This window comes from Arachis ipaensis, chromosome B05 (genome assembly GCF_000816755.2).
Source record: "Arachis ipaensis cultivar K30076 chromosome B05, Araip1.1, whole genome shotgun sequence".
Classification (NCBI taxonomy): Eukaryota; Viridiplantae; Streptophyta; class Magnoliopsida; order Fabales; family Fabaceae; genus Arachis; species Arachis ipaensis.
The window spans coordinates 98487154-98501109 of NC_029789.2; the positions used below are offsets into that span (position 1 = coordinate 98487154).

General features: G+C 36.9%; 1 protein-coding gene and 2 long non-coding RNA genes across 3 annotated transcripts; all 3 read left to right on the forward strand.

The window, feature by feature from the left end:
• On the forward strand, window positions 686–2957 carry LOC110272231. The gene is made up of 3 exons (XR_002363284.1): window positions 686–852; window positions 1715–1797; window positions 2233–2957. It is a non-coding gene; the product is annotated as an uncharacterized LOC110272231 (long non-coding RNA).
• LOC110262928 lies at window positions 3172–3936 on the forward strand. The gene is made up of 2 exons (XR_002347940.1): window positions 3172–3228; window positions 3693–3936. It is a non-coding gene; the product is annotated as an uncharacterized LOC110262928 (long non-coding RNA).
• Window positions 11934–13190, forward strand: LOC107640788 (zinc finger MYM-type protein 1-like). Its single transcript, XM_016344288.1, has 2 exons — window positions 11934–12012; window positions 12478–13190. The coding sequence occupies exons 1-2, from the start codon at window positions 11934–11936 to the stop codon at window positions 13188–13190; spliced, it is 792 nt and encodes a 263-aa protein (XP_016199774.1).

The following is a 13956-nucleotide window of genomic DNA, read 5'->3' on the forward strand; positions in this document are numbered from 1 at the left end:
ATTCAATAATTTTATTAAAATATCTATTTTATCTATGTTTTATAAAAATTTAACTCTAATGCTAAATTTTCAAATTAAATAAAAAATTCTAGTTCCCAATTTGAGAAACCTAAACTTAGAACTCCACCCCTCCTGAGAAAAGAGAAACGCAAAGAAAAGAGAGAAAGCTAAATCCCGCGAGGAAGAAGAAGGGAAGGAGAGGGAGAAGAGTGCGCCGGCGTCGCGCCTCACCGCTGTGGAGCCCATCACACGCGTCGCCGCCGTCATGTCACCGTCAATCTGAACCATGCGAGGGAGAGAGTTGCCGCTGCGGGAAACGCAATGGTGGAGAGGACGCCGCCAGCTCTGTCGCGTCTGGTCACTGTCGAGCTCGTCTTCGAAGATGCCACCGCCGTCACTGTCGAACCCTAGCCGTCGACGCTGTGGCAGAGAAGGAGGAAGGATGCGCAAACAGAAGAGGTAGAAGGAAGCTGCGAAGCCATCGCCATTTCTGCTCGGGGTTGTCGCCGCTACTGAAGAAGACGTGTCCAAGAGAGAGAGAACCAGGGGAGTGATGCGCGAAGGATGCTCTGACGGAAAAGGAGGGGAACGAGGCTGTCTCATCGCCAATGATTAGAAGTTGCTATTGTTGATGTGATGAATAGAACGTGAAGAGGGAGGAGAAACTCTCAGAGGAGAGGGTGGTTTTGCCGCCGTACCGCTGGTAGCCGGGGTACACCGCCATTGACGCTGAAAAATGCCACTATTGGAGCCACTGTCCTTGCTCGGCCCCTGTTTCTGCTGCTGTTTACGCTGGTTTAGCCATTGCCGCCACAACCCGTCTCGAATTTCTTCTAATTTCGACACTCAGAGGTAGGGGATTTATTTTAAAATTAACCGTTTTAATTTATGAATATCATTGAAGTTTAGTGAGTATCTGCAAATAATTTATAAATGTCTTGTGTGATTAATTGGTAGAAATAAGCTTAGTTTGAGGATGTAAAATTTGGATTATTTTTTGAGATGATGTTCTAGTGTTTCAATTAGTTTATTGAGTTTAGGTTATGCCTGTGAATGTGACTAGTATGATGATGATTACGTGTGTGTGAATTGAAATTTGTTTAGCTCTTGTGTGCATCTTGCAAGGTTGTTTAGGGATGAATGCTTGTCGGAAGTTCTGTTTTTTTTTTTTTACTTAATAATGTTGTGATTGGTGGTTGAATCAAATTATAATGAGTAATTTATGAGATTGAGGCTTGATGAATGATAAATAGATTGAGTTTAGATTTCTAAACTAAGTACCTAAAATTGATTTCTTAACTAAAAGTAGTAATTTTTATGGTTTATAAATAATTTTACAATGAGTGGAACCAAATGGTGATAAAATATGTTGATTATTGAGAACCTGTTTGTTTGATAATTATTGATGAAAGGCTGGTAAACTGTTGAGAAGGAGGGAACCCGTAAGGGTGGTCTAATTTCGAATTTTTGAGGTGATGCTGTCAAAATTTTTATAAAACTCTAAGACTTTGTTTTTTTATAAATTCGTCCATCGCTGCTCAGTGCATCAATAAGCATCAGGTGAGTAATTGATTAATGATGTTGCTGTGAATGGTGGATTGAGGTGAAAAATGTGGTGAGTTTCATTCGTTGTTCCTTATTTTTTTACTATTTTCTCTTCATAGTTATATCTTTTTTTTCTTGATCCTTGTAAATTAATTATTATATGTTTTAGGGTGCTGCTACTCTAAATGATTGGAAGATGGTCATCGCTGTTTGAAAAGAGCAATGCATCACAATTGCCCCATTTTCTTTGAGGTATAAACTATAAAGACTATTCTTCTATTATGGTAAAATCTTTTGGGAAGAACCACATGATTTCATTTTGTTTGGTTTATGAATTGGTTTCGCTTATTATGAATTTTATTGATTGTTGATTGTTACTATGATGATTGTCATCAGTTCCTATTCTGTCATCTGCTGCTGTTCTGTGCTCTCCTCTCCGCTTGCGTCCACTACGCCGTCCCCCACCTCATCCGCTGAGGTTCGGTTATGGTGTGTGTTTGGATTAAGCTTATTTTCTGTTATAAATCAAAGAGTTATTTAGCTGAACATGTTCTCTCTATATAAAAAGTTAAGCATAGAAGTTTTGTTTTAATTCAATTTGGTTTGAAATTAAGCTAAGTTGTTTTATGGAGCATAATGTTAATGTTAATGGTTGTTTCTTAATTGTTGGTTGGTTTATTTTGTTAGCATGTAAAGTGGCTGGGAATTCTGAGTTGATTCTCTCAATGGCCTGAATGACTCAAGTAAAATTACTGCATTTGATTTTGATGGACTGAATGACTCAAGTAAAAATCTTAGAATTCTGGAGAAGATTGCCCAAATATTCAAAGAGGATTTGAAGTTTGGTGGAGAAAAGCTTTCTCGAAGCAGAATGGAGAGTAAGAATAGACAAGACAATTACGAATTACAGCTACAACAGTTGATAATCCTTGAAGACAGACAGTCCCAGCATGGTGGAATTGACAGCATTCTACTGGGTGTGTCTCCTTTTAACCTTCTCTTGATCATTTCAATTTCTATTTAATTCCTCTGTGTTGACCAACATTTCAACCTTGGTAGCTTACCTGTAAAGCTGCTTGTTTGAAATCTGATAGACTCTGTCTTCATCCATGATTGATTTACCTTGAACAAGTTAGCACCATTGTATTTTTTTTCCTTTTTTCTTTTGGCACTTTTTTGTTTGTTTGTTGTGCACATAATCTAATCATTTCAATAGAAACAACCTATGAATATAGAATTTATAGTTCATGTGGGTACTTGGAAACATTCTTCTTTTATCAGTGTGCATAGTCATCGATTTACACTTAGGCTGGTCATAATTTGGCTCTATCTTGAGCTGACAACACTACACTCTTGAAGAATGTTATTTTTTTTATTATGAGACTGTTCTATCTTCATTATGTATTTAGGGGCAACACAACCTGAGCTTCAGTTGTAATTTGTTTAGTTCTAAACCTTTTCCATTCATATTTAGTCTTGTTTAATTATCTCTTTGCAGTTACATGGATGAAATAAGAGTTCATGTGCTATCAATTTAATTTAGTGGATAAGATTTCATGTTTAACTGGATACTGCAAGGTGGGGCTAGTGGTCTAAGTTTTCTGCGTTGTGTGAGAGACTGTACTAAGCAAAGCAACTGCTGATGTTGACAAAGGAGTCCATGATGAGACTGGTTTCTTTTAGGTATGTTTGAATAAGTATGCTTGAATCTGAAGTCTAAGATTTGCTATTATATTTATTGCCGCTGTTGGTTTACCTTCTGGTAGTGTCAAAGGAGGGGACAGGAGGGGGAGGTGGCTCTTGTGACCTTATGTGGTGCTTTCAGTGCAAAGAAGTTCTTGGATTTAATATCTTTTATAAATTATAACTTTTTGATTTGATGTATTAAGAAGCTTATTTATTAACAATGCAAATATTGCTTTTCTTACTGGCTATAACAATCATGCTTGAAAATAACTACACTATGGTTCCTTGATCCTTTTGATGCCTTATTAAGAATTGAATTTGTTAAGTACCTATGTGCTTGTATCCATTGTGCTAGTGATACTTGTTATATGCATGCCATTGTTCTTTATTTTGTATTTTACTAATTCAAAATGCTTCATTTTTTCCCCAGTTAAGAAGCTTGTGTTCCTTGTTGTCTGCAGGTGGTTCTGTTTTCTGAAAATATGGGCTTGGATAAAGAAACTATTGGGAGAATTATTTTTCGCTACCAGCATTGATAAAACTCTTTAGAGGAAGATTGAATTCCTTTCTAGGGTTAGTGTTTTTTAAGCTTATTTTCCTGGGATAATTAGAAAATATCTGGAATTACTTGTAACCAACACTGATACAACTATATTGTATCCGGAAATTTTTGGTTCACTAAGTATATAAATGTTTATTTTTTTATGGTAAGTGTTCAATTAGTTTTCTTTAGTAATTTGATTCAAATAGTTTAACCTTGTTTATTGACGTTAAATTAAAAAAAATAGTTGGAACTAATTTCAATGCAACATGAGAAAACTATTGTAAATAAAGAATAATATAGTTATAAAAAACTGTTGTCAAAAGTCACAAAAGGCAATGGTATTAAAACCGTTGTCAAAGACAGTTACAAAATGACAATGGTATTAAAACCGTTGCAAAAAACACCACCAAAGGCAACGCTTTTAAACCGTTGTCTTTATGAACAACAAAATTACAACAATTTAAAACCGTTGTCTATCCAGTTACGGTTTTAAACCGTTACGTCATCAAAGAGAATGGTTTTAAACCATTGCCTATCTAGTAACGGTTTTAAACCGTTCTTTAAAAATTGTTGTCAAAACCGTTGTCTATGCCAGTAACTATGGCAACGGTTTTTTGGTTGTCGTTGCCTTAGGTAAAAAACCGTTGTCTTTGAGCATTGGTAACGGTCGCATATACCACAGGTCAAAAACCATTGCCAAAGCGTTGCCTAAAGTTTTAGGAACGGTTTTCTGATCTATGACAACGGTTTTTGACCGTTGCAAAAACCCTTATTTGTTGTAGTAAGCTTCCAAAAAGCCAAGCCAACTCCAACAAGCACAAAAGCTCAAATATATATATATATATATATGAAAATCAAAACCTAAGATACACAAAACAACTAAACACAAGGATTTAGTGAAACCTTACCTTACCCAACGAGATTAGGGGGTAAAATCTAACAATTACCCGCTACAAGAGATCACCTAAACAAGCAAAACCACAAAATCCACTAAAAAACCAAACCCCCAAAAACGCAGAAGTTAGGGCAGGAAACTGGGGAGCTAATTTCGAGATCTTACCAGATTTTCTTAGATAGAAAGGAAGAGCTCATCGAGAGCTTCGCGTGGCCGCAAACAGCTCGTCAATCGGAGCTCCGGATCGAAAGTTATGGAGCTTTGAAGGAGGAGGTGAATAGTGAAACCCCTCTTCTCCTCTCTTCCCCTTACTAGCACCCCTCTCTCCTATTTGGGATGGAAATGAGCTGAAAGCTCATTTAATGAGCTTATATATGTTGGGCCTTGGACCCGGTTTGGGCCCGGTCCAACCCGTTAGCGTTTTAGGTCCGTTTGGCCCACTTTGGGCCAAAACCTTTAAGATTAGTGTCTGGTTTTCAATTCTAAATTATTTTTATCCTTTCAAAACAATAAATTAATTTTCCAAAATCTTATTTTCTAAAATACGCAGTACTGGACAGACTAGAGCCGGTACTGCCGGCTTAAGCGCCAGTATGCATTTATATAGAAACTTTTCGAAAAAGATACATTTTTCAACTCAGAAAAATTTATTGAAACCAAATTTCACCTTTATATTTTAAAATTAAAACTTCAAAATCTTGAATCTATTTCGGACACTAAAGTTATTATTTTTATAAAAATGATTTTTGCGTGAAAAACTCTGGTTCTTACAGTGGGTCCCATAGCATCTTTCACCTACCCTACCTATCCCACCTACTTTCACACTTCCCTATACACACTTCCCTATAAACCCTAGCCCAATCACATCCATACCACTTCCCCATGACCATCATAACTCCCACCTACCCCGACCCACTTCAAAATCAAATTTCCCACCCTATGGCCGAACCATACCCTTCCCCACTCCTATAAATACCCCTCTCCATAACCCTTCATACACACACCTCTCATACACTACTACACCCACAAGGCCGAGCCCTCTCTCTCCCTCTTTCTACTTCTATTTTCTTCTTCTTCTACTCCATTCTTTTCTTATACTTATTTTTGCTCGAGGACGAGCAAAGTTTTAAGTTTGGTGTGGGAAAAGCATAGCTTTTTTTTCTTTCCATTACCATTCATGGCACCCAAGGTAGGAGACTCCTTTAGAAAGAGGAAAGGAAAGGCAGTAGCCAATCCCTCTGAATCTTGGGAGATGGAGAGATTCATCACCAAAGCCCACCAAGACCACTTCTATGTGGCTGAGAAGAAAGTGATCCCTGAGGTCCCTTTCAATCTCAAGAAGAATGTGTATCTGAAAATTCGAAGAGAGATCCAGAGAAGAGGTTGGGAAGTCCTAACCAATCCCATTCAAGAGGTTGGATTCTCATGGTGCAAGAGTTCTATGCTAATGCATGGGTTACTAAAAACTATGACACTAGTGTGAACCTAAATCCAAGGAATTGGATCACCATGGTCCGAGGAATAATCTTAGATTTCAGCCCGGAAAGTGTGAGGTTGGCATTCAACTTGCCTCTATTGCAAGGAGATCCTCATCCTTACAGTAGAAGAGTAAACTTTGATCAGAGATTGGATCAAGTGCTCTCAAATATCTGTGTGGAAAGAGCACAGTGGACAAGGGATTCCCAAGGCAAGCCCATTCAACTAAGAAGGGTTGACCTTAAGCCCATAACTAGAGGATGGTTGGAACTCATCCAAAGATCCATCGTCCCCACTAGCAATCGGTCAGAGGTGACTGTTGACAGAGCTATCATGATCTATTGCATCATTATTGAAACTGAGGTGGAAGTATATTAGGTGATTCCTCAAGAACTGTACAAGGTGGCTGAGAAGCCTCACACCAATGCAAGGTTAGCATTCCCACACCTCATCTGTCAGCTATGCAATTCAGAGAAGCCTCACACAATGCAAGATTAGTATTCCCACATCTCATCTGTCACTTATGCAATTCAGCTGGAATTGTTATAAATGGAGATGTCTCTATTGGGGAGGATAAGCCCATCTCTCAGAAGCAGATGGAGAAAACTAGAGAGCATGCACAAGAGCTTGTGCATCCGCCTCATCATGAGATCTATGGGATGCCTCAAGGGATGTATTTTCCTCCTCAAAGCTATTGGGATCAATGGCAAACTTCTCTTGGAGAATTGAGCACTAACGTGGAGCAATTGAGGATGGAGCATCAAGAGCATGCTACCACTCTCAATGAAATAAGAGAATATCAAAGAGCCATAAAAGAAGACCAAAGGGCTATGAGGGAAGAGCAACAAAGGCAAAGGGATGACATAGAAGAAATCAAGCATCACATTGGATCCTCAAGGAGGAGCACTAGACGCGACCCCTAAAGGTTGATTTGTTCTCTTTACACCCATTTCCTTCTTTTTTTCTGTTTTCTATCTGCTTATTTATATGTTCTCTTGTTCTAGTTGCATGATCATTTGCATTGATGTCCTAAAGTTGTAAAATGTTTCATATATCTCTCACCTTGCTTAAATAAAATTTTTATTGAAAAGAATTGAGAGATGCATGAATTTCAAGTCTAAAATAAGATTAGTTGAATTAGTTTGATGTGGTGTTATTTACTTTTGTTTTCTGAATGTATAATTAAATAGTGCATATTTGAAGTTGTAATTTTAGAATGTTGGCTCTTGAAAGAATAAGGAAAAAGGAAAAATATTATTGATAATCTGAAAAATCTGAAAATTGATTTGGTATTGCAAAAGCTTTGCTTTTTGACTTCTACCACTCTTAAGTATGGAAGAAGAGGATGGAGCAAACTAGGAAGCATGCACAAGAGCCTGTGCAGCCGCCTTAAACAAAGACAAAGGAGTGACATTGAAGAGATCAAGTACTACATTGGATCCTCAAGGAGGAGCACTAGCCACCATTATTCAGGTGGATTCATTCTCTTTACACCCCTTTCCTGTTATTTTTATGTTCTCTGCCTGTTTATTTATATGTTCTCTTGTTTTAGTTGCATGATCATTTGCATTGATGTCTTAAAAGTTGTAAAATATTCCATATATCTCTCACCTTGTTTAAATGAAAATTTTTAATTGAAAAGAATTGAGAGATGCATGAATTTTAAGTTTATAATAAGATTAGTTTAATTAGTTTGATATGGTGTCATTTTCTTTTTTTTCTGAATGTATGATTAAACAGTGCATGTTTGAAGTTGAAATATTAGAATGTTGGCTCTTGAAAGAATAAGGAAAAAGGAAAAATATTATTGATAATTTGAAAAATCTGAAAATTGATTCTTGAGCAAGAAAAAGCAGCAAAAAGTAAAAGAAAAAGCATGTTGCAAAAGAAAAAATATATATATGCATGCGAAAAAGAAAGAAAAATGGTGAAAAGAAAAAGAAAAAAATAAAAGCAGAAAAATCCATTACTGCCCAAAAATGCAGGAAAAGGAGGGTAGATTGAAAAAGCCAGTAACCATTTAAACCAAAAGGAAAGGGTAAAAGGACCCAAGGCTTTGAGCATTAATGGATAAGTGGGCCCAAAGGAATAAAATCCTGGCCTAAGCGGCTAAACCAAGCTCTCCCTAAACATGTGCTTGTGGCGTGAAGGTGTCAAGTGAAAAGCTTGAGACTGAGCGGTTAAAGTCGTGGTCCAAAGCAAAAGAGTGTGCTTAAGAACTCTGGACACCTCTATCTGGGGACTTTAGAAAAGTTGAGTCACAATCTGAAAAGGTTCACCCAGTTAAAGTGTCTGTGGCATTATTGTATCTGATGGTATTACTGGAAAACAAGGTGCTTAGGGTCACGGCCAAGACTCTGAAAGCTGTGTTCAAGAAATCAAAATAAGCTTAACTAAGAAAGTCAATAATATCATCTGGATTCTATGTTCCTAAGGATGCCAACATCTCTGAGTTTCAATGGATAGTGAGATGCCAAAACTATTCAGAAGCAAAAAGCTACTAAGTCCCGCTCATCTGATTATAACTAAGCTTCATTTGAAACTTAGAAATTTATTTGCATCTTAATTTTATTTTTTATCCTACTGTATTTTTAGTTGCTTGGGGACAAGCAATGGTTTAAGTTTGGTGTTGTGATAAGTGGATATTTTATACGCTTTTTGACATCACTTTCATATAGTTTTTAGTAGTTTTGGTTTAGTTTTATTAAGGTTTTATAGGCTTTAGTGTTAAATTCACATTTTTGGATTCTATTATGAGTTTTTGTGTTTGTGAACAATTTCAGGTATTTTCTGGCTGAAATTGAGGAGTTGGAGCATAAGTCTAATTCAGAGACAGAGAAAGCACTGCAGATGCTGTCCAGATCTGACCTGCCTGCATTCGAAAGAGCTTTTTTGGAGTTACAGAAGTCCAAATGGAGCGGTCTCAACGACTATGGAAAGCTGACTTCTAGAGCTTTCCAGTAATATATAATATTCCATGCTTTGCTTCGGATTAGAAGGCTGAAAAATGGTGTCCAACGCCAGCTACCTGCCCCTTCCAAGCGTCCAGCGCCCAAAGAAGACCCCCTAGCTGGCGTTTCATGCCCAAGAAACCTCATAGCACGTGGATCTCATCAAAACTCAGCCCAAACACTCACCAAGTGGGCCCCAGAAGTGGATTTTAGCACTAAATAGATTGTTTTACCCTTACTAGTCATCCATTTAGTATTTTTATTTATGTAATTTAAAGAAGGATCAACACTTTTTACCATCTTACACATTTACATTGTATTTTCCTTTTAGTATGAGTTTCTAAACCTCCTAGGTTGAGGGGAGGAGCCCTGTTGAGTCCTATGAATTAATAAAAGTATTACTGTTTCTCTTTGATCCGTGTTTGATTAATTCTAAGATGTATATCCGATCTTCATCATGGTGAATAGAATGATCTGACAAATTAGCTCTATTCATCACATTAAGACGAACGTGCCTAACAAACACCCGCGTCTACTTGGGTTCAGAGTGCGTCTTTCACGGGACAATGACAAACCAACAGCTATGTTTATACATCTCTCAGACGGCTAATCCACGACTTCGTTGGGGACTTCTCGAGACACCAGTTCAGCCGATTTCTGGGGAGATTAGGGTCTCTGTGGTAGAGGCTAGAACCCAAAGATGCAACATTCTCTGATCCGAAAGATCCAACCTTGTCTTTGGCATTTTGAGTAAGATCATTAAGGAGAATGGAATGTACGAGCTTCACCCTCAATCAGAATGGATCCGCACTAAACCTGGGGTTCAGATCTGGAGGAGTATTGGCAGCTTCTTGATGTGTATTTTTGGAAAATGAATTCCAAACACACAAATCTAACCGGCAAGTGTACCGGATCGCATCAAATAATAAAACTCACGGGAGTGAGGTCGATCCCACAGGGATTGAAGGATTGAGCAATTTTAGTTTAGTGGTTGATTTAGTCAAGCGAATCAAGTATTGGTTGAGCGGTTTGTAATTTGCAGAAACTAAATTGCATGAAAATTTAAGAGAATGGGTAATTTGCATGAAATTAAAGAGATCAGAAAATAGAAGTGCTGAATCTAAAAGAACAAGCAATTAAATGGCAGAAACTTATATTGTAAGAAATGTAAATGGCTGAATCTTAAAGTACAAGAAATGTAAATTGCTTGAATTATAAAAGGAGTTGGGAGTTGGGATTGCAGAAATTAAACAAAGAAAAGTAAATTGCAACAAGCAGGGAAGTAAAAGATGAATTTAATTGCAGTAGATCTCAAACAGAAAATGTAAATTGCTTGAAGAAGCGTTCAACAGAGAAATTAAAGTGAAAACTCCAGATCTCAGGACCCAAGAGACTAGATAACCAAGTCTAGATCTCAATGCCTTCCTAGATCCAAATTTAGAATTCAATTGCAAGAAAAGTAAAGATCAAGCAGTAGAAGAAAGGAATTCAAACATTGATTTCTCAAAAAGTGCAGTAAATAAAACAGAGAGATCTCAGGGTGGGCTTGAAACAGAATTTCTTCAATTCTCCAACACCCAAGATTCAAACAAAGTGTAAATGAAATTGAAAATAAGAAAACTAAGAGAAAGAGAATTCAATTCTCCTTCCCCAAGACTCAGAATCTCAAAATAACTTCTAACCAAAAGCTCTCCAAAATTACTCAGCAAAACTAAAAGGAAAAAGCTCCCCGAAAACTTAAATTCTAAGCTATTTATACACTCTCTTCAAATGATCTTCAAGTCTTGAATTGGGCCCTTGTTCTTGATGGAATTGGGTTGACAAAAGCCTCTGTTGATTGCTCTTGGTGTTGGAAAGAAACCCGCTTGTGAACCGGGTCAGAACCGGGCCATGAACCATTAAAGCTTGAGTCAAAGTTTGAGGCAAACTTTGACTCAAGCTTTTTGCAGTAGATTGCCTCCCGTGCTGTCATCCACGTTTGGCTCAAATTTTGAGGTCAAACTTGAGCTTAAACGTGGATCCTCCTTTGCATGTCCTTTGGCCAACGTTTGGCCCAAAGTTTGAGGCAAAAGTTGGCGCAAGCTTTTTGCTCCCTGGGTCTTCTTTTTGTGGCGCCAACGTTTGACTCAAAGTTTGAGGCAAACGTTGGTGCAAGCTTTTGATGCCTCCAGGGTGAAGTCAAGCTCTTCCTCACGTTTGAGCTAAAGTTTGAGGCAAACTTTGGCTCAAGCTTTTTGTCCTCTCTTGCTCTTTGCCATTCCTTCTTTCTTCAACCCTCTTCAAAGCTCTTTTCACCTATCATCAATCAATCAAAAACATCAAAGCTATGCTCAAAATCATGAGATTGTTTCTCTTTCATAATATATGACAATTATAACACAAAATCTCATGAAAATGCATTAATTTATCCATGGTTGATTGAATCAAAGGAAACATGAAATTCTACCCAATTGGCTTACTTATGGCTCAGGAAAGTGCATAAAATCTATTGAAAAAAAAAAAGAAAAAGACTAGTGAAACTAGGCTAAGATGACTTGTCATCACTTCTCAAACCAGTGTCAATCACATATAGCCTGCCATTGAAGAAATCACTCACAAGCAAAGAGAGCAGTAATACCAGAGTTAATTCAGAAAGACAAAGCAACTCCAATCCTTAACCCTATTCCTATTATTTATTCCAATTCGGTATTCCTTTCACAACCAACAACTTTCTGATCCACCTGACTAAGACCTGCAAGATAACCATAGCTTGCTTGAAACCATAATCCTCGTGGGATTGACCCTGACTCGCTCAGGTATGACTTGGACGACCCAGTGCACTTGCTGGTACAACAGTATGAAGGTGTGGGGATTCGTGCGCTCCAGTTCTCCTTTTCGAAGATTTAATGCAAATTGGTTTGATGACATGGCAACTGGTTAGAGTATAGTATATCAAAAGATGTTGTTTTTTGTCTTTGTTGTTATCTTATGAAACCTGAGACTGAAGGTGGTGATGCTTTTGTAACTAATAGCTTTTCAAATTGGAAAAGAAAATAGACTACAAACTCATGTTGGGAATCATGATATTGCTCATAATCAAGCTTGGAGAAAATGTGAAGCACTTATGAAGCCAAAATAACACATTAGTGCTGCTATTGAAAAACAATCTGAGCAAGCTAAAAAGAATTATCAAATTCACTTGACAGCCACAATTGATTATATTAGATTTCTTTTGTGACAATGATTGGCCTTTCGTGGTAACGATGAGACTGATGATTCTGTTAATCAAGGAAATTTTTTGGAACTTCTAAACTTTCTTGAGCAACATAATGAAGAGATTGATCGTGCTTTCAAAAATGCTCGTAGAAATCTTAAACTAAGAGCACCCTCAATTTAAAAAGATATTGTAAGAGCTGCAGCAAGTGAAACAACAAAAGTTATTGTTAATGATCTCGGGGATGAATTGTTTGCTGTTTTGATTGATGAAGCCCGCGACATTTCTATTAAGGAGAAAATGTTAGTTTGTTTAAGGTATGTGAATAAAGAAGGGCAAGTTAGGGAGCATTTTCTTGGTCTTGTTCATGTTTCTAATGCCAATACTTTATCTCTAAAATTAGCATTGGAGTCATTATTAGAAACATATAATTTAAGTTTATCAAGAATACGTGGACAAGGATACGATGGTGCAGGTAATATGCAAGGAGAATTTAATGGTTTGAAAACTTTCATATTGAAAGAAAATTCTTATGCTTTCTATGTACATTGCTTTGCCCACCAACTTCAGTTAGCTCTTGTAATGGTTGCAAAAAAACAAGTTGAAATCGCTTTGTTTTTTAATTTGTTAACTAATTTGTGCAATGTTGTTGGAGCTTTTTGTAAACAAAGAGAGATTCTTCGTGATAGTCAGATGATTAAGACAATTGAAGCATTACAAAGTGGGAAAATTTCTAGTGGACATGGTTTGAATCAAGAAATGGCTTTAAAGAGAGCTGGAGACACCAGATGGGGTTCACACTATGGAACTATACTTAGATTAATTTCTTTGTTTCCTTCCGTGGTTAATGTTCTTAAATATGCTGAGGAAGATGGAAATAATTCAGAACAAATAGCTTAAGCATGTCATTTATTGAATGTCATTCAATCTTTTGAATTCACTTTTAACTTGCACTTGATGAAAAATATCTTGGGAGTTACTAATGAGTTATCTCAAGCGTTACAAAGGAATGATCAAGACATTGTAAATGCTATGGCATTGGTTAAAGTGTCTAAGCAATGGTTGCAAAATATAAGAGATGATGGTTGGTCTCTTTTACTTGATGAAGTCTCGTTGTTTTGTGACAAGTATAATATTACTGTTCAAAAAATGGATTATATATTTGTGTCATAAGGAAGATCAAGACGCAAAGCTCAAAAGATCTCAAAGTTGCATCATTTTCAAGTTGAGATATTCTATCAAATAGTTGATAGACAACTTCAAGAACTCAACAATTGTTTTACAGAGGTGAATACTGAATTGCTTCTTTGTATAGCTTGTTTGAATCCAAGACACTCATTTTTTGCGTTTGATAAGAAGAAGTTGATCCAGTTAGCTCAATTCTATCCATTAGAATTTTCTTCCATTCAACTTTTGGCACTTACACACAGTAAATTCCTTCGGCAAGTGTACCGAATCGCCAAGTAAAAACTTACTGTAGAGTGAGGTCGATCCCATAGGGATTGATGGATTAAGCAATTTTAGTTAGGTGATTTATCTAGTCAAGCAAATATTTGATGATTCTTTGTGTAATTGAATGAACAAAATGGAATTAACAAAGAAAGTAAATATGCTGAATCTAAATTGCTGAATAGTATAGAGCTTAAAGTAAATTGCGTAATAGTAT